Source organism: Xylaria bambusicola (assembly GCF_022495145.1).
Source record: "Xylaria bambusicola strain CBS 139988 unplaced genomic scaffold F5B22scaffold_39, whole genome shotgun sequence".
NCBI classification, from domain to species: domain Eukaryota; kingdom Fungi; phylum Ascomycota; class Sordariomycetes; order Xylariales; family Xylariaceae; genus Xylaria; species Xylaria bambusicola.
This window is the reverse complement of record NW_025953592.1, coordinates 235351-256960: the sequence shown is the minus strand read 5'-3', so window position 1 is coordinate 256960 and position 21610 is coordinate 235351. Positions and strand designations below refer to the sequence as shown.

General features: G+C 49.2%; 7 protein-coding genes across 7 annotated transcripts; 4 read left to right on the top strand and 3 right to left on the bottom strand.

Annotated features, from left to right (window-relative positions):
- Window positions 1-458: 458 nt before the first annotated feature.
- On the top strand, window positions 459-1578 carry F5B22DRAFT_649066 (ubiquitin-related domain-containing protein; the record flags this gene model as incomplete). Its single annotated transcript, XM_047979116.1, has 4 exons — window positions 459-543; window positions 604-790; window positions 859-1009; window positions 1075-1578. 4 exons carry the CDS (start codon window positions 459-461, stop codon window positions 1576-1578), a joined length of 927 nt encoding a protein of 308 aa, XP_047828404.1.
- A 223-nt stretch (window positions 1579-1801) lies between these two features.
- Window positions 1802-2694, bottom strand: F5B22DRAFT_330521 (60s acidic ribosomal protein-domain-containing protein). The gene is made up of 4 exons (XM_047970800.1): window positions 2516-2694; window positions 2330-2407; window positions 2127-2265; window positions 1802-2050 (listed from the first exon to the last, which is right to left on the bottom strand). Exons 1-4 carry the CDS (start codon window positions 2582-2584, stop codon window positions 2004-2006), a joined length of 333 nt encoding a protein of 110 aa, XP_047828403.1. The 5' UTR covers window positions 2585-2694; the 3' UTR covers window positions 1802-2003.
- A 784-nt stretch (window positions 2695-3478) lies between these two features.
- Window positions 3479-5838, top strand: F5B22DRAFT_330128 (uncharacterized protein). Its single transcript, XM_047970798.1, has 6 exons — window positions 3479-3845; window positions 3925-4313; window positions 4375-4541; window positions 4592-4805; window positions 4857-5042; window positions 5098-5838. The coding sequence occupies exons 1-6, from the start codon at window positions 3632-3634 to the stop codon at window positions 5269-5271; spliced, it is 1344 nt and encodes a 447-aa protein (XP_047828402.1). The 5' UTR covers window positions 3479-3631; the 3' UTR covers window positions 5272-5838.
- F5B22DRAFT_649063 (uncharacterized protein) lies at window positions 5572-6558 on the bottom strand (the record flags this gene model as incomplete). The annotated part of the gene is made up of 6 exons (XM_047979115.1): window positions 5572-5598; window positions 5669-5683; window positions 5803-5849; window positions 5984-6091; window positions 6206-6261; window positions 6461-6558. 6 exons carry the CDS (start codon window positions 6556-6558, stop codon window positions 5572-5574), a joined length of 351 nt encoding a protein of 116 aa, XP_047828401.1.
- Window positions 6559-8830: 2272 nt separating this feature from the next.
- On the top strand, window positions 8831-10033 carry F5B22DRAFT_330411 (uncharacterized protein). The gene is made up of 2 exons (XM_047970799.1): window positions 8831-9087; window positions 9153-10033. The coding sequence occupies exon 2, from the start codon at window positions 9310-9312 to the stop codon at window positions 9763-9765; it is 456 nt and encodes a 151-aa protein (XP_047828400.1). The 5' UTR covers window positions 8831-9087; window positions 9153-9309; the 3' UTR covers window positions 9766-10033.
- Window positions 10034-11433: 1400 nt separating this feature from the next.
- On the top strand, window positions 11434-13782 carry F5B22DRAFT_617013 (uncharacterized protein; the record flags this gene model as incomplete). Its single annotated transcript, XM_047975614.1, has 3 exons — window positions 11434-12242; window positions 12312-13108; window positions 13203-13782. Coding segments are annotated over exons 1-3 (1529 nt in total), but the record flags the coding sequence as incomplete, so codon positions are not given.
- A 230-nt stretch (window positions 13783-14012) lies between these two features.
- Window positions 14013-15690, bottom strand: F5B22DRAFT_330096 (uncharacterized protein). The gene is made up of 2 exons (XM_047970797.1): window positions 15461-15690; window positions 14013-15401 (listed from the first exon to the last, which is right to left on the bottom strand). Exons 1-2 carry the CDS (start codon window positions 15510-15512, stop codon window positions 14233-14235), a joined length of 1221 nt encoding a protein of 406 aa, XP_047828398.1. The 5' UTR covers window positions 15513-15690; the 3' UTR covers window positions 14013-14232.
- Between the last annotated feature and the right edge of the window lie 5920 nt (window positions 15691-21610).

The following is a 21610-nucleotide window of genomic DNA, read 5'->3' as shown; positions in this document are numbered from 1 at the left end:
TAAGTACTGGAGACCTGATCAGTAAGCCCCGCTTGTGCACTATGCAGGTTTAAGACATGCAGACATGATCGGGATGCACAATCACTGCAAAAATGTAACCGCGCATTGTGCCTTGGTATTACCCAAGTAATATTAGGCATCTACTGAGGCAACATCGCAATGACGTCCCTTTGATAGCACATGAGGCCGTCTCACTTATCGTTAATGCTGAGTCCCTTACCTTAAGTACATTAGGTGAAGAGGCACCTTTATCAGCACCTTTCCTTACACCGTATCATTCTAGGCATATTTATTTCTATGCACCTTCTCACGTCTTTATATCTCGAGCATCTAGGACGTGGAATCCCTTGAAGACACTTATTTACAATCATAACATCTCATCGCAAGTACACACTGCAGTCCACCTGAAGAACCAACCCCTGCCTTCATACTGCCCCAGAGCATCACACGTAGCCAATATGTCACAATCTCTCCTCGACCAGCTGCTCGAAATGGGCTTTGACAAGCAGCGTGCTGAACTGGCTGTCAAGAGGTCCGATGGCCGTGAGTCATGTTACCGTGAATACCAGTGATATAGTTTCCAGTACCCTAACCACTTAACAGTGCCGGATGCGATGGATTGGCTAGAAAAGAATCAGGACACGGATATCGAGGAACTACTAGCGGAGGAAGAAGCAGGTCCCAGCGTTGCCAAGGTCGAGGGAGGTAGCGTCGCCATGTCGCTCGTTTGCAACGAGTGTGACAAAAAGTTCCGGTCTCAACGAGAAGCTGAATTCCACGCAAACAAGTCGTAAGTTATCGATGAAAGGGGAGAGGCGCGTGTTACCCAGCCTACCCGCTCACACACCAAAAATATAGAGGCCACTCCGATTTCTCAGAGTCAACTGAGGAAATCGCACCCTTGACCGAGGAGGAGAAGCAGCAAAGGCTCATCCAGCTCCGGGAAAAGGTTAAGGCAAAGAGAGCCAACCAAGCCATTGTGGATAAGGAGGAGCAGAAGCGGAATGAAGTATGTTTTCATTCCTTTGAGATGAATCTTCAAAATGTTTCGTATAGGCTGACTGCTTTCCCCAGCAAATTCGTCAGAAGGCTACAAAAGAGTCACAAGATCTTAAGGAAGAGCTGCAACGCAAGGAGCAGATCAAGGAAGCAGCCAAGAAGCGGCAGGAGAAGATTGACGAGATGGAGGCTAAGAAGCGCATCAAGGCCAAGATTGAGGCCGACAAAGAGGAGCGACGGCGCAAGGCCGAGGAGGCAAAGGCAGCCAGAGAGGGAAAGGCTCCTCCTGCTGCCGCTCCGGCTCCGGCTCCGGCTCCTGCCGCAACGGCTTCTCGTCCTGCTGCAAATCATAATGAGGCCCGCTTACGACTACAAACTCCTAGTGGAAATATCATGAGGACTTTACCGGCCGAAACAACGCTCTTCGAGGTGGCGCAAATGGTAGAGGCCGAGAATGGATCAGCAGTCACTAAATTCATCCAGAACTTCCCCCGAAAGGTCTTTGAAGGAAATCTGGATTTTGGAAAAACACTCAAGGAGGCAGGTCTCGTGCCTAGCGCTGCGCTTGTTGTACAATAGAAATTCAAGAGGACAAGCAGGCACGGTGGTCATGGTAAGAATGCATGGCGTGGCGTATTGATTTAGGTGCAGGCGACTCTCAACATCAGCTAAACGATGGGGCAAAAACAACAATAACACAGATATCGCATGTCATGCAAGAATCGTCATTTTCATTCCGGGGTCCTCTTTTTCATCTAAGGCCAGTAACACCGAAAATCAGATTTGCATCCCAATCACATCGTAGCCGCGTACTGAGCTCTACAAAGACCGCTGAATAAATGGTCATTTGCGAAAGCATTTTGTCATATTAACCTATGACAGAAGGATATTTGCTCCTAGGCAGACATAGTAGTGCCTCCTTCACGCCACACCAATGGTGTATGGAACCCCGAACCATGCATTTGAAGTACAAAGGGAAGTTAAGTCGTCGTTGCGGAATGAATTTAGTCGAAAAGACCGAAGCCCATGTCGTCGTCAGACTCCTCCTTCTCTGTAGTGGGTGTCAGTAAAAGCCAATGAATGCAGCGCATTTTCCACGTTGGGGGTGCGAAAAGGAAAAAACGTACCCTCTTCCTTCTCCTCAGCAGGGGCCTCCTCGGCAGCGGCAGCACCACCAGCGGCGGCACCGCCAGCAGGGCCAGCAGCAGCGCCGCCACCGGAGCCGACGGCAGAGAGCAGCTCCTTTACATCCTTGCCCTCAAGAGCCTAAATTCCCCTAAATCAGCAAATCCGGTCCGCCTGGCCCAATTCACGGGTTTCGTGTGCGTACCTTGGCGAAAAGTTGTGTCCAGATAGGCTCAACATCGATGACACCGGCAGCCTTGATCAGGGTCTGTAGCTTGTCGGCCTATGAAAATAGTGGTTAGAATAGATTCATTGTCTGTATTGGTATCCCAACGGCTCCAGATTCGCATGCGAGGAGGGGCATTTTTGGGAATGTTCCGGGCGGGCTCACAGTGATCTCAATACCGTCATCCGCGAGGATGAGAGCGGCGTATGAGGAGGCGAGTTCGGCGGTCGACATTGTGATGGTTTGTGGTGTGGACGACGACGTGAAGTGCTGTTGTCTGTGCGAAATGGCAGGATGGACGCCTCGAAGGTGGTTGACTTGCGCTCTGGATTAATTACCCGAAGTAGGTCGCTCGTCAATTGGAAATTTTTGGTGGGCGGAATTGTACACTAGGGCTAGAGCCAGTGGAAAAACGAGGCGCCGATAAGCCACAATACCGGTATATTATATGGGGCTTGTGTGGCGGGCAGACGACAGCTGGCTGAGTCAGGTCGGGACGGGAGTTGACCTTATCAAACCCCCCTTCAGGTGATGGGGAGCGGGGCGACTGTTCATATGCGATATTCAATTACAGAGTATTATTGACTCCACGAGTTGCCTACCTAATGCGGTAATCAACCGTGGAAGCTACGTAGGTACCCAGGTACAAGCTCACTCACCCAACCCTGAGGTATCGACGTTTAAGGTTGCTTGTAAGCTGACGCCACTGCCCCTCCTCCGCCAGCTTCACGGCGCTTCACGGCTGTCTCCCCACCTCGACCTTTCCGGCCCACGCCTACGGCCCTGCTAGAGAAGCACCCTTGAAGACTGTTCGTCAGACGCAGGAAGGGCCTCAAGCTCTGGTACCAATCATAATTCTCCTGCTCGAGTCCGACATCCCAACAGCACTCTTCCACATTCGGCTCCTTTGGTCAATGCCCCTTGTGCAGACTGTGCAGCCAGGGTCCTTTTCTCGTGTCCTTCGCTTGACGTAATTGGACACTGCTTTGTCGCTTGCCATAATCCATGCGTACATCGGTACGAGCCATGACTGTTCGTTTCATTGTCGTGGACATCTCTATCTAATCTGACTGGTAGCCAAGGTTGACAACGTCGCCACGCTACTATATCCTACGGAGAGGGGCTGAACTTTCTTTTTGAACAAATGTAACTGTTCTGCTCCCGTCACTGGAGACTCACCATCATTTCCCCTTGTCTATATATCGGCTTGATTGTCTCCTTTTCCAAACTAAGTCACACATACACTACCAACTGAACTACCAACGACTTCTTGACGCCCCCATGGAGACGCCGAAGTTTCCACCCCCTCAGGATGAGGGAGAGAAGCAAGTCTTGGCGAAACTCGTCGAGATTCAGGATAAATTATTACTTCGGAAGCTAGACCGTACCACCTATGTCCGTACCCAAGATGTTATGACTCTGTACGATGAGACTACCCAACAAGTCAAGCGTCTCAATGAAATCCGAAGTGGGAAGTCCGTTGAGGAAAACAGAGGTACGTTTAAGATATCTGGTTGTCCTAAACGCCTTAATTAGCATAAGTAAGGGTTCTAACAGGTCGAATATCCATGTAGTCGATAGAGTAGTGGATAGCTGCTTTCAGCTGCTATCACTCTTTTTCATGACGATTGGGCGGAACAACGAGGCCCCTGCGGCGTATTCCCTCACATCAACAATCAAGCGGCTCTTGGACCACCTGACGGAAGCCGACTTGTTTTCCGCTAAAGATTTGGACAGCATGTCGCATACTCTCGAGCATCTATCTGAGATAGTACATGATAGCTCCTCAGACGAACCCAACCCATGGCTCGAGGATCTCATTGCAAGCCGCATCGAACGATGTCGAGCATCTCTCACCAAACTTCAGAAAAAGATTGAAGATATTGCAGAACCGTTGAGACCTACAGCCGAGAAACTTGTCTCTATACTGAGACAAATGGCAATGATTAATACGAAATCAAAGGTAGAATTATCTACCACTCTCATGCCAAGGCTACGTAAAATTTGCTAACGGTTCTCTAAAGTTCCATCCTAAGGACATACATAAGTTCGAATTACAACTCAAAGAGATTGACGAGATGAGGAAAGATGGCAATTTCGTCGATGAACAGGGGAATGTCCTGCAAGGCAGTGACGGGGTTGTATCTTTACTTAAGAGATGCCAATTATATACAGGCGTAGTTCTGGAACGGTCAGTTACATATACCATCAAAATTAACCCGTACTCATTGCATTACTCAGGGGCGGCAAATTTCCCGACAAGTGGAGGCCAATTTACGATGTCCTCATAAGCATTCGAAACGATCTCGATAAATTATCCCTGACGCAGGCTTGGTCACTGCGAGAGACTGACCTATACGACTTTCAACGACAGCTTGACAAGATTGACGAAAGCCGCGTTGATGGCAACTGGTTAGACGAAGATGGCCAGCCTGCGGAGCTCTATGTCCAACGGGTACGTGCTCTCTATATACAAGCTGACCAATTGTTTCCTAATCTGGAGTAGACATTGTTGTATCTCATCCGTCGCTCATATGGTTACATATACCATCTCATGATATCGTCCGAACCAGTCTCCGAGGCGTTGCTACCAATATATAATCAACTACAAACACTGAAACGTTGCCTTCTCGAGGTGAAGAACAGTGGCGGTGTTAGCTCTGTTCGTGAGCTGTACCCATACAGTATGAAGGTGGGCTGTCCAGACCCACGCGTGGTTTATCTGGCTTTGCTAACCTAGATGAAAGCTTAATTCCATAGACAATATGAGAGTTGACGGCAAGTTTATGGTTGCCGACGATATACCGGAAGGGCAAGGCAGTGTAATAGGTCTGCTCTCTGAGTGCTTCGAATTGAACTATGAACTCAGGATCGCAGCGGAGGATGCTGCATCAAGAGCACAGACACCAGATGTTCGATAAATGTCTTTAACTGTACGGTACTTGTACCACAAATTTATGTTATGATAGGGAGCGGCGGATAGCGCTCCAATTTCCTCATCAAGCATACGATAATCCACACAACGTTGAGGCTTGCTTTGACAAGTGAATTCTTTGCGCGCTAATACTTCTAGTGATAGTTTCGCAAATTACCAGGCCGTTCGAGCTGTGCAAAGCGGTCATGGGCAATGAGTCATTTGATTTAGCAAGAATTGTAATTGTATCTTGTACCAACGTTGGCAGTCATTTCCACCTCGTCTATCCCCTTTACCGTCTTCGGCACTAAGGGTTGCGGAATGCAAACTTAGCCTACACGTTATGAAACGGATTAGTACTATATTTGTTGGCTCCGAGTGCTGCATGGCAATTCGTAACTTACAGGCCAGATCTGTATCTGCGAGCTATATGTCAGTGAATGGAATTTCGTGTAAAGGGCGAAGAGAGCTCATGTAGATGTTACAGATGACAGATAGGTATTCAAGTATTCATAAAAGGATGGTAAAAAAAACTCACCTTATCCATATCCCATACACCACTTGTTGCATATATATCTTTGTTCACTGTGATCCGTTAAGTCAGTCACCAGGCGACTTGTGAACCTTTGCGCAGACACCACGAGGGCGGCCTTGTAACAGAGAAACAAACTCTCTGCTCCCAAAGCATGTAGGTAAACCCAACACTTAGGGCTTCTTACGTCTCTCGAGGATCTCCTCCTTTGATGAGGCGACGCACACTAGTGTGCTGCCGTAGAAGCTGAACTTGGTAGCATCTTGGCTCTCGGGCTTCTCGTTGAAGATGGCACCTGTGAGGGCAGTTTGATTTAGCTTTCTATGTATTCTTCTCTCTCGTCATGTGTTCATATGTGTATACATATACTGTGGAGAAATACTTGGCGGAAGAGATGGGATGGACTAACCTCCAGTCTTGATGAACCCTGACTCTTCAAGCGGCTTTGTGCCTGCTAGATGTTGCCTGCGTGAGGGGAAGCGAGTTTGTTAGCACCGATATTTGCAAAGTCATTCTCCAACTTCGGGGTTTTCCGATGGTGATGTCGCTCCAATGGCGGGATGGTGATACCATGATTCTGTCCTCCCATACTGGGAGATGAGAACAGCATGACGAGTAACGTGAGGAGAAGGTGGGAGGGAGTGATGGAAGTGGCTAAACTCACGCGCGAACAGATAGCCTCTTCTCGTGCACACCGGCCTTGTCGGGGACGACGACGAGCCACTCCCATTTGCCTTCCGGCGGGGTCGATATGGACGCCATTGGATACGCGAAGTACTTGGATCTCGGCAGTGAGATCCCTAGCTTTGTTGCGGAAAAAGGAGGTGCTGGCGCCGCAAGCACGCGTTTGGAGAATGGACGTGATAGACAGGTTAGAAGAGGTCGGGATGCCATGTGAAAGTGAGGTGAGGCAGCGGACTGGCAGGCCTGGGCGTATAAATAGGCCCGAGGGTTGTGTTGTGTTGTTCAGCCCCGTCAAGTGTTGGGGAAACGTTCTCGGGAGAAGGAATAGGTGGGATTGGGTACTATGGCTAGTTGCGTGACGATTTGTTAGGCTACGCAGTATGTAGGTCTCCGTGGTGGTAGTGTATGGGCGTGTAATATCAGTATCTAGTGGATGTACAACGCGCGCGCCCTTTACGCATACATGTAGGTAGTTTGTGGAGGATGTTGGATGACCCCCACGATCGGAGGGAAAATGTAGGTGCTACGACATGCCTTTTCGTCTTGGCTACTTCGGGGTAATTATACCGTCCAAGACGCTTAATTACTCCTTTGTAAGGCAGATAATTAACTATCTGTACGAATACGTAGCTACTCTAGAGTAGCGACTCTGTATGGAATCTCATGGCATAGATATCGTTCGGGTTGGTACTGCGGCATGTTCTTGTTTAATTCATCCAAGAGTAGACGCAGGTTGGGTGTTACTACACGTAACCCCGCAACGGGGGCGCTACTCATTGTCTAAGCTACCATCAAAGCTCACCATCATTGCGTCTTATCTCAGAGGTATTTTATTCTATACCGGAAGCTGGTGCGGCTGGGTTACTACTTAATCATGATATCTATGATGATCTTCCCCTGACGAAATTGACAGTGTGCTTTTGTTTCACAGTTGTTCTGGTTCGCTCACAGCCAAGGCCCTCGATTCAATGAGCCAAGACGCTGCCGCTAGTGTCTATCTAGGTATCTACCTAATCATACATGAGCATTCTAGGTGGCTTCCCCTCATTTGGACGAGAGGGCGCGAGAGTATGTTACAGGAATGTAGAGTAGCTTTGTCCGTACTCTCCGAATTGTATCCGAATAGGACCTGCCGCCATACCTGGAGGGACATACGTAGTAGAGCCAATGATACATGACGCTTGCAACCCAACTCGAAGCGAGAAGAACCGAGTCGCGAGCGCGAGTCTTGTTCGGCTCTGATCGGTTGAGTGTCATACTAGAGAACAAGAGAGTAGAATTATATACCACCCATCGCTTTGAGGGTTCACGGGACCTACCGGTAGCGTCCAGCACTCTGCTACATGTCTACTATTCGAGGCTGTTATGCAAATCCGAAGTTGCTACGTAGATCACAGACTCTGGGGTGCATGATATACCAAGCATTGCCAATAACCTACTGACGGTAATTGGAAATTGGGGTACGTCTGCCTCAGCCTCCCCCTCTATCCCCTGTCAAAGAGAATAGGTAGGGACTTGCAGGCTTCGGCGGATTGTACTGCGCAAGTTGTCGTATGGGTCATCTGACCATTGATTCCAGGTTTTTTTTTCTCAACACGGGGACAAGCTGCTAGGACCAGTAGGTTGAACACGCCTATCTCACACACTACCTACATACTTTCTGCCTGGGTACCTCGGTGCGCTCGGTGGTTTTACTTGCTGCGAAAGCGGAAGGGCTATCGTCGGCTCTCTCATGCCCTCAGGTGTGTTTTGTTTGAACGACTAAAAATAGGCAGAAACGAGCGAAAAAAAAACCCCCCCAGAACCCTGGACAAATGTCGTCATTTTTTTTGCACAAGCTCAACTCAAATGCGTGGAGCGAAGATGAAGCTATGGTGAAATCGATAAGTCGAAACGCCTCAGCGAAAAACTCCTTTTTTGCCTTTCCTCTCGTCATAGCATGTCATCGATTGTCAATTCGCGCAATGGCAGAGTGCATGGAGTACAGTATCTACTGTAAGTAGGTCACTAGAACAACATAGTGCAAGAAATGGGAGCTTCCATTGCCTGCCTCGCCTGCCTCAATTCGAGGGGATCAATACCGCAAATAGCCAAGCTTCTTGGCCGATTCTCGGCGGTGCATCACTCTGACAGTATGTTTGTCGGACTATCTGGAGCCGGGCGGGCATAGCCGCCCTGCGAAACAGAACAGGGTAATAGATAGTGATTTGTTTTGGCTGGTTCTGCTCAATTCGCCCAGCGAATTTGGGCGCGAGGCCATCTGATCGACCAGATAGGAGCCTCGGCATGCTTGAATCCCCGGCTCGGCGTGCGGACCCCTTACATGATCGTGGTGGCTTGACCAAAAACCGCGCTTGATATTGGATATTGCCCCATACCCATGTAATACTGACACCAAGCAGGGAGGTTAATTCCTCGAGCTATAGATGTAGCTGTAGATGTAGATGCTGGGGCGGCATGCAAGATGAGTAGTTAGAGGCAGGGGAGTTGAGGCTTGTCTGTTCTTGGTGTTGTTGATCATTCGTCACCGTCACCCCTCCTCTTCACTCTGCTCGTCCTCCCTCGAGAAGATAAAGAGAGCTGGCCTCCCTTCCCTACCAAAACATGGCAGAATAAGTTTTACTTTCATAGATACCAGGTAAAAGTAACGTACTGACTGTATTGCCTATATAAAACCTTCAGATCTTCCTAGTACTCAAAAACAATCTGAGGACACTGGGCAACCTCTCCGTTTGAGTGAGGAAACACCCACTTACACCCCCTTGCGTCATATCATCCTCAACACTACTAGTTACCATCATCATCACGACCACCAACAATCCAAGCGTGATGCTTTCGCTCCAGGAGCATATAGAAAGGGAGTCCGCGCGCTGGAGGGCATCACGGGGACATGTCTCATACGATGCAAAATCCATCGCATCATCGGCTGCCACCACCACCGTCGACTCCGTTTTCTCTTCACAACTGCACTCTAAATACAGGACACACACGCTCTCACGACGCTCGTCGACCTCAAGCTTCGCAACCGAGATCGATCCTGAGCCAGCGCAGCAGCCATTTGTCATACCGCGAGACTTCAATGGTGCGCCCATTACTGTGTACGCCTCGCTCGAGGCAGCGGTAGCACAGAGTACGCAGTCGTTATTGCAGAGCCAAGCCCAGGGTAACGGCCAGGGCGAGGGCGGGGGCGGGGAGTCGGGAGGAGGCGAGCAGCCCAGACGCCTCGTAACGCCCGGAAAGCTCTACGAGAACGAGGAGGAGGATGACGAGATCATCTACGACTGAAAAGTGTCTCACCACCTCCCTGCTACCGGCCTCCAATCCCGGTAGCTGGACATATATCAGCGATAAATCGACCGATCTCACTGTTCAGAATCAGCCGTAATGGTGGTTAGGAGGATCATGCAAGGCATGGATGCATTGCTGCATGCTATATATGTAAGCTCTCCAGCTTAGCAGGCGCATCCGAGCAGGTGTCGGGTATACACCTCCCATACTAGGCATGGGGCAAGGGTGAGAGAGGGAGGGGAAGAGGATGGGGAAGAGGATGAGGGACGGCTGGGCTGAGAACTCCGACCCGCTCGACCATGACGACGGCTCTCATTCCCTACTTACGCCTACTTACGTCTCACTCTCTCCATCCTGAGTCCTACCTCGGCCATGCGAAGGTTACATTTTCCTGACCGGGGTATTGAGTGCGCCCGAGACCTTGGGGTCGCCAATTGGGAAGGAGAAAAGGCGAGCTTTAACACACCAAAAGGGAGGAAGCAAAAGAGGCACACCATCAGCAACCTCAAACGTTAAGGAACAATGTGGCTTGATGATAACCTTGCATGCCTACTGTATCTGCCCGCACTACCTACCTAGCAACTTACTTGCTGTTTTATGGTTCGCCGGCACCTTTACGACAGCTGCTGGACGCCAAGGCTTGCGCTCACCGCACACTGCATGCTCTAAGCATCTGACATTTTGCGGGGGAGAAAGAAAAAGCAAAAAAGCAAAGGCGAACAGCTTCGGAGTTACGATCTCGGATTTGAATCTCATCTCTTTTTTCACGATTGGCGTTTTATTGGGGGAAAATCTGGAGGCATGGAAAACCCCCTCATCTCAATTGACCGTCATGTAATTCATGCGTTTGTGGATTTTGTTTAAATTTTCATGTTTGGAAGCGAGCGAGCAAGGAAGGACGGAATTACGAGATACCCAGAAATTATGAAAAAATCGATTCTATTTCTTCTATCCTTCTATTGTTTTGAAAAACTACTTTAGCCGTAGTCGGTGTTGATGTCCTTGGTGCATACTTGAATCCAGCAAATTGAAGATTGTATCACCAGCGTTGTATCGAAAACCCCAATACTGTCGAAACCTAGTCACGTCCTTAGTACATCAACCATGTTGGTGGCTATCCCGTCACCAAAGTAAGGAATATAAAAAGAGAATTCATTGATTAGGGAGCCCGTCTTAGTTATTTATCATGTTAATTTGGTTGCTAGTTGTTGCCTCGCCGCTGCTGCTGCGGGCGTCTGTGATGTACAACTGATAAATGCGTTGCAACTAGGCATCCCAGCCAGCATGTAATGGTACAATCAGGGCACTGAAAAATAACCGAAGCCTGGAACATTTATGTTGAGTACCTAGGTAGGTTGAGTCCAATACGTTAAGGGATCCCTTGCTGGTAGCACTTGCAAGCTGCGAGCTTGTTTATTAGTGGTCGACTTCAGTGAATAAGGCCACATGGAAGCCCTTGCGAGCCGACTCTGTAGACATTTCAAATATCCATTAACCGTAGAGGACTTTAAGCCGAGCTGCGTGGTAAACAACGAGAAGCACGAAGCGTTAATGATGAATGGGACGTGAAAAAATTACCTACAATGTATGTACGTAGGTAAGTCTCCACATGCAAGTGCAACCGCCAAGTTATAGCTTTCAGCCTCACTGAATACTTACTTGCATTAGGCATTAGGGGCACAGAGCTACTGCACTCTAGCTACCTCATTGCTCTCCATCTCGTTATCGCGTCGCGTCTGCGAAGCTTTGAATTGCTCCCTTTGTTTGAAGCCGTCTATTGCCTCATCTCATCTTGATCTCATTGGTATCCAGCATTTCACACGCGGGTAACTCAATGGCGGGCAATCCGCCTCCGCCACGCAGCGGCGGTCTTTCCCTATATGCCAACCTACTCGAACCCGAAAGCAATGCGCCAGGATCTATATCTCGAGCCCCTGTAGTGTCGCAAGAGGCCATAGATGCTGTTAAAGAACAAGAAGCCTCAAAACCCCCCGTCGGCTCAGCCCTGCGCTTCCAGCCGCACCAGCAAATACGGCGTCCGCAGCAGAAGATCCAGAAGCCAAAGGCGGCCTTCCCAAAAGTACTGCCTACAGCTAGTAATACTACGAGCGCTGCCGCCTCCGCCAACGCCGAGGTCAGGGCCCAGAACGCTGCCAATACGGCCCCTGTGAAAAGCTCGTTGGCCGACTGGGCGGCTAACGAAGATGATGAATACATGTACGGCACAGGCGAGAAACGGCCTCGCGGTGGTCGCCGGAAAAAGAAGAAGAAACTAGAAGCCATGCCTATGGAAACAGATTGGGATGAGATATATGATCCTTCCCGGCCGACCAACGTCGACGAGTATCTACGGAGCGACGAGAAAATACGTGAGGTGCAGGAGTGGAAAGCACTGCTCTACAAGCACCGGAGGCGCGACGATAGGAGAGACAGTTGGGACAGCGAGGAAGACGACGATCAGCGTCCAGTTAACAGTAGGTCTACACTTCAAGCGAGAAATAGTGCTAAGAGGAAACGATCACTAACTGAGGCTCTGTTCATAGATCAGTTTGCGCCCCCCGACTCTTACTCCTTTGCGCCGCCACCCCCGTCGCCCCCGCGCGCTCCATTACCCGAAGACAAGAGCGGCGATGATGCATACGCGCGCCGTCTAGCTATGTCACAAGGGCAAGCGCCTCCACCACCCCAATCCCCCATCCCTCCTCCACCGCCGCCTCCAGAACCCGACTCCTCGACAATATCACGCGAACCCGTGCGTTATGCACCGCCACAGCAACCCCAAGCACAGAGAGAGCCTGACTCCATGGATGTGGATGAGGATGACGATGGCATCGATTACGTCCCGCCCGAGCCTTCATCCACAGCAGACGACGAAGAGGTAGCAGCACCCCGGGCCAACCGACCAGGACAGAAGGGATTTGCCGCGCGCCTGATGTCCAAGTATGGCTGGGAGAAGGGTCGAGGTCTCGGTGCCGAGGGCTCTGGTATACTCAATCCATTGCGTGTACAAGTCGAGAAGCGCAAGAAGAAATCCGACGCCGAGGGCGGGGGATGGGCGGAGCCAGGTGGTCGAGGCAAGATCATAGGGTCGAAGACGGGGACAGGCACGTCCTCATCTACCACTGAAAGCGCAGACAAATTCGGCACCATGAGCAACGTCATAGTACTGCGTAACATGCTAGACGGCATGGAAGACGTGCAGACTGAGATGGAGAACGGTCTTGGGCAGGAGATTGGCGAGGAGTGTGGTGAGAAATACGGCCGCGTCGAGAGGTTGTATATCGACATCGAGGGCCGCAGGGTGTTTATCAAGTTCACTGATACAGTCTCAGCATTGAAGGTACGTATATCGCATTCTTAACTCTGAAAGTCATTCTTAGGTTTCTAGAATTCTATCTGTGTTGGATATCGCGCTAACAGAGGGTAATGAACAGGCAGTCAACGCCCTCGACGGCCGCATCTTCGCTGGGAACGCCATCGTGCCACAGTACTACGACCCCGACAAATTCGAGCGTCGGATCTATGAATGAGAGAAAAGAATAGATGATGGGAGGAACTTGATTGAAAAGATAAATCGAGCTACCTTTTGACTTTACCTACCTATATCTCACGATTAGACATAAGGTCAAGATCTCATGCATACAATTCTTCCGTGATAATAACATTGACTCTATATTGTCCAGCCCCTGATACACCCTTTTGGGGAACAAAAGACTGTTCACTTATGTGTTATTAGTGCAACGTACGGTGATAGCAAAAATCGAAGTGACTGAAGAAAATATCGTAAGAAGGTATTCTCGCAGTGAAGATGTTTCGCCCATTAAGATACGCCCAAACTGTTACCACATCTCAGCCTAACAGCAATAATTATCATTTGCAAATCATCATTCATCACAGGCGATTCGAAAGAAACACAACAAAGCGGTCGAGGAAAAAAAAAAGAGTAATCATGTATTAAAATAGAAGCCATCCTAGATGTATTCTGTCTTCGGGGCTTTGGCTGCTGTCTCTTCTTCTGAACCATCAAACTCTCCCATCGTCTCCATTCTTAGACTGTTCCGTCGAGGAACAATGGTTCACTACCTACTTACAACACTTCTCCGTCTGTTTTATTCATTTCCCAACAAGTCGTGAAAGTCCAAGCGTTTTGAAATGTCCTAATCGAGTGAAATCCTTAACTCCTTATCTCTGCTGGCCACAACTACTGGCGGTGACGTGTCGAGTGCTGATGCGGCATGACGAGTGTTGCTTTTTTTTGTAAGTTGACGATGCATCATACGACCAGAGAGGTATTAAAGACAAAGCCACGGGATTCCAGGAGATAAACACATCGGTATTAAGTCTAGCAAATTCTTGTACGTAGCACAACGCCAGTCGCGGAAAGCGGCTCATCAAACGACATACTGACATGAGAGGAAGAAAGAATTTGAGGCATGCCTCGGTACATTATCAAACCCCGCCGATTTACAAGAAGGTGGCAACAAGGCCACCAAGGGCGGCAAGGGTAAAGACGGTTGACAGGCTAGCACCAGCAAGGGAAGCAGCGCTGTCATCGTCGTTGCTACCATTACCGCTGCCACTGCCACTGTCACCATCACCAGCAGTGGAGGTGTCGTTGTTAGCCGTTGCATTATCACTGTCACAAGCAGTAACCTTGCCTTGGACAACGTTTCCGCTGAGCTTATTCAACTCCTCGCAAGAGCTCTCGATATCCTCAGTGCTGACGAATTCAGCGGTTCCGACAACATTGTTGAGGCTGGGCAGATCGATTTCATCGAAAGAACCACGCATCTTGATAGCACCACCGACATCGGCAAGGGATCCTAGGCCGTCAATCTTGTTGAGTGCGGTGTTGTTGGCAATGGTTAAACCACCACCAACCTTCTCTAGTTGGGGAATCGAGATGTTCGTCAACTGGGGGTTGCTAACGAATGATAGAGAGCCGTCCTGAACCTTCGTCAAGTTGGGAGCAAAGAACTCAGAGAAGTAGTTAGAGTCAAAGTAGGCGGAACCGTTGACGGTCTTGAGAGAAGGAATAGCGAATGTGCTGACGTTGGAAATAGTCATGTTGGCAATTGACTCCAGGTTGGGCATTTCCATCGTCATGTTGAGAGAGTTGGCATTAACACGAAGGGTATTGGACAAGCTCTTAATACTAGTAATGAACTTTGATAACCGGCGATTGTTGTTAATGTCCATGTCTTCTAGATCCTGGACGTTGATGCCGTCCAAGTTGGCGACAAACGTATCGGCAACCTTGACGCTCTTGGCCTTCGTGATACCGGGGTTACCAAAGGTAGGCTCCTGGAGCGAGCTCAAAGTAACCCAGTTGATGGCACCGACTTCTCCCAGCTCAGGGAAGATCAACGAGGTGAGAGATGTCACATTGTTTAGTTGGAAATCGCCACCGACTTTCTCAAGGGAAGAAGATTGCAGAGTCTGAATAAGCCCGTTGTTCTTAACGACGAAGTTACCACCAATTGACGTCAAACGGCCACCGAGATCGATCATTGGGCCCGCTCCAGGACCCAGAACGAGATCGTTGGGAATGGTGGAGCAGTCCGCGGCTTGAGTAGCATCGGCTTGGTTGTTTACCTCGACAGGATCATCTTTGCAGCCCAGAGCAGCAGCGCCTGCAGAAATGTTGTTAGTGAGATGCCCAGAATGCATCCAGTTAAAGCCTTTCACATACCAGAAATGAGGCCAAAGGCCGCGACAGCTGAGACTAGCTCTTTACTGTACATTTTGACTGCGAGTAGGAAGATAGTCAGTGCTGGGTTCGCGGCAGTAAAAGTGTACTTGAACGACGAAGGTAAACAAGGCAACCGAGAAGCCGGCGCCAGTCAAAAACAAGTAATCAAAGGTGGAGAGTAAATAGAACGTCTTTGCCGCTTGGTTCAATGCGTCCAAAAAGCGATGATGAGCCTAGAGAGATGATTCAAAGTGTAGAATAGATGTTCAGGATTGGCTTGAACCGCAGGGCGTAGCTGAGAAAGATGCTGAGCCAGTCTGTGTAACAGGTCCAGTACGACGCAATCAAGTCCCACGTCGAGCTAGACCAGGCAATTGTGCAGAGGAAAGCATGGGTATCCTCGACCAACTAATTCCGTGATTGCCATGCGGCCCGTTCTAGTGATCCGTCGGGCTGCCTGCGAGATGCGGGTGCAAGCAACTGGAAACTCCTAAACTTGTTGGTGGCAATGTTGTTCACCGATACTCGCTTCTTACTAGAACCACATTGCAGCTTCAGTAGAGAAGCTAGACGCAAAGTCTTGGAGACGCCTGCTTCGGTCCAGTATCGTGGATGGCTGCGATTGGGGCAATAGGTTCCCGTACTTTCGTGACCAGGAAAGATGGGTGCGCATATTGCGATGGTCCCCGACGTCATCCAGTAGTCATACCACTCCTGCCGTTGCCGTTATGCCAAAGTTTGAGTCTCGGCTCAATGCATGTTGCGACCATAATATCCAGATCCTGGGTCCTATTATTTACAGCAGCCGAGCTCTCGACCATCACGTCGCACCCGATCGTCTGGCCCTTCGTCTTGTTCCAATTGACATCCTGCACCTCTCGATCCATCACAAACATCATGGTATAGGAGCAACCCGCGATGAGATGTATAATATTTGCTGCGGTTGAACGGCAACTGTGGAAAGAAATAGCAACGGGAAATAGTTGACTAACCTTATTACAAAGACTTGGTTGGTACGGGCTCAAGTTCTCTAGTCTTCTCACGCCTTCACGAGACGCGTGGTTCGGTCGACTTGGAGATCACTTCGCTATACAGGATCGAAAGAATATCGTGCGTAGGGTAGGCGAAGAAGTCGAACTGGCCACAGCCGTTGTTGTTGATGTTAATGTTGATGCGAGTGTGTTTGTGGGTGTATATTAAAGAGGAGGAAGTATGGGAGCGAGTGCTCTTCCTCTACGGTGAAGGAATATGGACAAACGAATGAATCCGAAACGGAAGAAACGGGATGGTCGACTGGATGGCAGGAGAAGAGGGATGGAGAGGATGGTCAAGACATGGACAAGAAAAGCCGAAACGTTTTGGAATCCAACTTATTATGGGTTTTAGGGGGGAGCCGGACGAGCAGGGGGTGTGCCAGTAGGTACCTAGGTAGTGTCGAGGGCCCCAGATAAATCCTCGCCTCGTCGCGTGCCCGCCACAACAAAGCTGCCACTGTGTCTAGCTACCTTGGGTACCTTCCAGCTGCCGTAGTTAGTGCAGACCCAGTTACTGCCCAGTGCTATCACTCCCTTAGGTGCCACTATAAATCGTGATTTCAGGTATACGGCTACCCACAAAGGGGGCGAGCCGGGCACTAGAGCCCCCTATAATCCAGGTGCAGCAGTGATCGAAGTCTTCAAGCATAGGTAGGTATGTATCTATACAATAAGTAGTACCTAGATACCCTTACACTAGCGCAACTTCCTATCTGGCCTCCGGATATTTCTCACCACAGCCAACATGTAAAAGTAGACTGCCATTCAAAAACTACCTACCTAGGTACCTATCTATTACCTACATATACAATCAACTCCAAACACAACTACCTAGCATCTAGGTACTATCAACTGCCTACTTCAGTATGAACTCACGATCCAGCCTACCTGGTACGGGCTTGTGTACGGCGTGGGCTAGGTACTCGGATAAAGGGGCTGCTACTCTGATCTTCACCGTGCTACTCAAGTGATCTATTACTGTACCGATTAAGTAGGAAGATACTAAAACCAACGGTCCACCGTCAAGTGTCTAGGCATGCTTGACTGCCTCCTTATGGTAGGTAATGACGGGCTCTTTTATGCGAACAAGAAAATTGCACACGGTAATAACGATGGAATGTTGGCGTGGCTATGACTTTATCGCACTGTACTCCTATTGTCATATCGCTACATAGTACATACATGTAAGTAAATGAAAACCAAATTAGTGCTGTATTTAGTAAGTGGGTAGTAGCAGACCAGCAGGACGATCCAGAGCCAACTTTTCTTCATCCCCCCTCCCCTAATCTACCCCAAGTAAGTAAGTAAGTAAGTACTTACATAGTATAGTATCAATCGGCATCGATGAAAAGGCAAGTTGTGAAGACCATGAGAAATGCCGTGTCCGTGGTGATTTTTTAGTGGGTGTTTAAAGGAAACGCCAAACTTACATGTACCTACTAGGTATTGTACCTCTACCCATCTGTCGATATAAGATTATATGGGCCCTGCTGCTAGGATGCCGTCTTCCGTTTTCCCATGCTCGAACCCAAATTCCCTTGTATCTCCAGCATCTTGAGAGATTAAAATAAGTTCTAGAACGATTCGCCTTTCTCTTCGCCTTCGTTCTTACCCTAGGTAATGAATGACAAGAAGAGCATGTGATATCGCATCGTGTGGGTGTACTTTTACATGGCAAGCGCCTCTCTTCACCGATCTCTTATTCCTTGACGCGGTCTGCCCGTTTTTAGGAGGCCAGTGTTTGATATCCATAAAATACCGATCGTCGTCAAATCCTTCATAGATGTACTATGTAAGTAATTCTTATCAGCTGTCGAATTTATCTAGCGACCGGACCACGGCTACTAGTATATTCGCTCCATTCGCTCGTCTTCAAGACGAAAGTGCTTTCGTTCCATAGAGCATACGAAGCTAGGGATGTGCTGAACTCTGGTACACTACACTCATCGGTACATCTTCATCGTTCGTGAAGAGAGTATCTAGTGTAGGATTTGTTTACTGCTCGCCCAGACTCTCGATAGGGGACCCCTGGTCATAACGAGATGGTGGGCAGTGCTTGGCCAGGGCTTGGCTGCATCTGCATCCTCTTGCGTGTTGCGTGCGCGTACAACATTAGATAGCAGATTTCTCAAAGTACAGCAGGCACACTACGTGGTTGTAGGCTAGTAAAACTGACCTTGTCAGGTTCCTCTTGGCAGGCCAGCTTAGCGCGAGGCCCACGATACCTTCATTCACGTTCAAATACCTGCCCGGAAAAACTCCCAAAGCGGGCCCCCAAGGCCACGCCTAGCGCGAATACTTGCCAAGAAGAGTCTTACAGGGGGGTAGGGGAGTACGATAACCTGGTTTGACCTGGCTAGAGGATACCTACAATACCTATGTAGGTAGATGTAAGTATTTCACTCTGAGTGCGTTGCATGAATTCCTGTAGGTAGGTATGCATAATCATCATGGTCCAAGCAAGTTTACCAGCACATACACTACCTCAGTACTCAGTAAGCTGGAGTACAGAAGGGAGGTAGTGGTGGCATGATTCGTACTGTATACTGTATGCTACGAATCAGGTTTGAGGTTCAAGTACACTATCTACTCTAGGGAAGATGATCTCGGGTTCTCCCTTGTGTCTTCGTCACCGATCTTGTGGAAATAGCTAGAGCATCTTGTTAAAGCCTGAAGCGCATGGCATTCATAGGCTCCCGCTCGATGCTAACCAGGCAAGCCAAGTCCATATAATGGGTAGCGGCCGAGAGGTGTGTGTGTGCCCATTACTTGGAAGCCAGCTTGTCCGTCAGCAAACGAGATAGCATGGACTTTAAACCCATTGCCTCAGCATTCACAACATTTATGTATGTATGTCATCTTCCCCGGATATAAAATGCTGGTGCTACGCGTTGCCTTGCCCATCATCTCGGTATTTCTTGGATAAAAACACATCCACAACTTCACAAGGGAGAGAGCAGGACAAGGCATTAACGCCTAGACAGGTATTTCCTTTACATTAGGGTGGTAGTTAAGACGAACTAGCGCCGTGGTGGCTGATCATTGAAAGTCTATGACGACAACATTGGAGCCGTCGATATTTTCTTTTCTGCTAGTCGGGAACTGGTATCCAATAGCATCTTCAACATCGCAGCGGGTGGCCTTTATGAAGTACTCGTACTCAAGTACAACGCCCCTAGTCTCCGTCGCATTCCAACCCATTATCGTCGTCGCCAAACAAGTCGAGTTTCTTGTGAGGCAGTTGTCGTGGTCAATGGCCCGCCAACGCTGGATACACGTAGCTACCGTAGGTAAGATGGATTCAGATTCGACAGAATCATTCAACCCCCCGGCAAGCTTGGAAACGACACGAGGATCGGGTATTATCCCCCAATCTTGCAAAGGCCAGTTCAACGGCGCGATGCTACGACAATAAGATTACGCGGGATTGGATGCCAGATAAACACCCCCTTGCAAGTTGCCCACGAATGGTAGACGCCCATTGTCATCTCTATCCTCCAGTCTGCTCCAGGACATAGTGTGGGAGCAACCTACCGGTAATTGAGCGAAAATGATTTCCTTTCTTGATACAGCGCAATTATCAAGTAAGGCCGACGGTTTATCCTGATATATATTTGCCATGGATCCAATCCCGGTTGTGGTGTATGCAGTCCCAATTGGATGCGTCAGTGGCACCGCCTCAATTTCGATTAGTCTCCTTGGGCCAAACCCTCGCAGGATTCTGTCTCGGATTGTAACTGTAAGGTAATTATGTGTCTTTTAAGATGTAGTTATTGTAAGTATTGTAGTGTCAATATCTTCAAGCGTACCGCATTGCACGTGTTTTCGGCATGTACGATGTAAGCGTGTAGCACTGGAAGACACGGCAAGTCATGTTCGGCGCCATTCATTCATCCATCATCAACACGAGAATTGGCCACCCACTCGCCCGCTCGTATTCTATTCTGATGGTAGCCCATCGACGCAAACCCGCCAAAGAAATGACGGGCCATCCACTGCCTGCGCTTGTTATCGTACCTCTACGAGGAAGAGGGAGCTTATATACACGCCAATGCACCGTATCCCTACTGTACATCACGAGTATAGGTAGTAGTTTTAGGTAGGGAGAGACTGGAGGGAGGTTTTGGAGACTCAGTAATTCCCCATTCCGTACACACTAATGTCTCAATCCGAGATCTGCGACGAGGAAAATACTCCCAAACACCGCCTTAGCTCGGAGTGACGCCGAAAGGCCTCGAGAAGGCCTCCCGTTTGCTGGGAACTTCCTTGCTTGAACGGGAAAGGATTCGGGTTCCAACACGTCATTTGATCAGCATCTTGAAACAGAAATCGTCGGCCTCGTCATCACAACCTTACCTACCTCTTTTGTTTATCAAACTGCAGCCGGTACCACCATTTGCCGTTTTCATGCCTGATCGTCATTTGTCTGGCGTTCGATGATTGTACGTCCAGTAGCTGGTATCACAGGCGACGAGATGTAAACAAATCGTCCTCACAACTACATGTCCCTTAAGCAGGCCAATACCTCTCTGGCTGAGGGTATTCACACTCGAACGCTAGGTCAATTCATTTACAGCACGGGTACTTATACATATACCTGTGCTAAAAGTAGGAGCTGAGGATTTGCATCTCAGGCCCGGGAAGACGCTTCTGATCCGAAATACTCAAGGCTTCCTATGCTTGTAGACATGTGGCACAAATCAGAGCCGAATGCAGTATCACGATGCAGAAATTGGATTTAGCGATACATACATATCAAAATCTCACAACCTCGATACCATGCTTTTATCTACTCTGCTAACTAGACCTAGTACACGGGAAATTTGAGTACGTCAAGCTTTTATTCTTTTATTTCTAGGAGTCGGTATATCAACCACGCTGGTGCCATTGCCCGGCCGCAACGGCCATTTGCAGAGGCTGCTTGCTGATGCCGGTGCCCGCATTGTGTAGCGCCGACGGAGTGGCGCTCTGTCCGACCCGATCAATCAGCGCCTAACCCTAAGGAACATTACCCTGGAGCCTATCATCAGAAACCATCTCTAGGGTATAGACTGGAGCATCGTCCTCGCCGCTGCCGGACACGATGTACATACAGCTGGTGGAAGGCGTCGAGGGC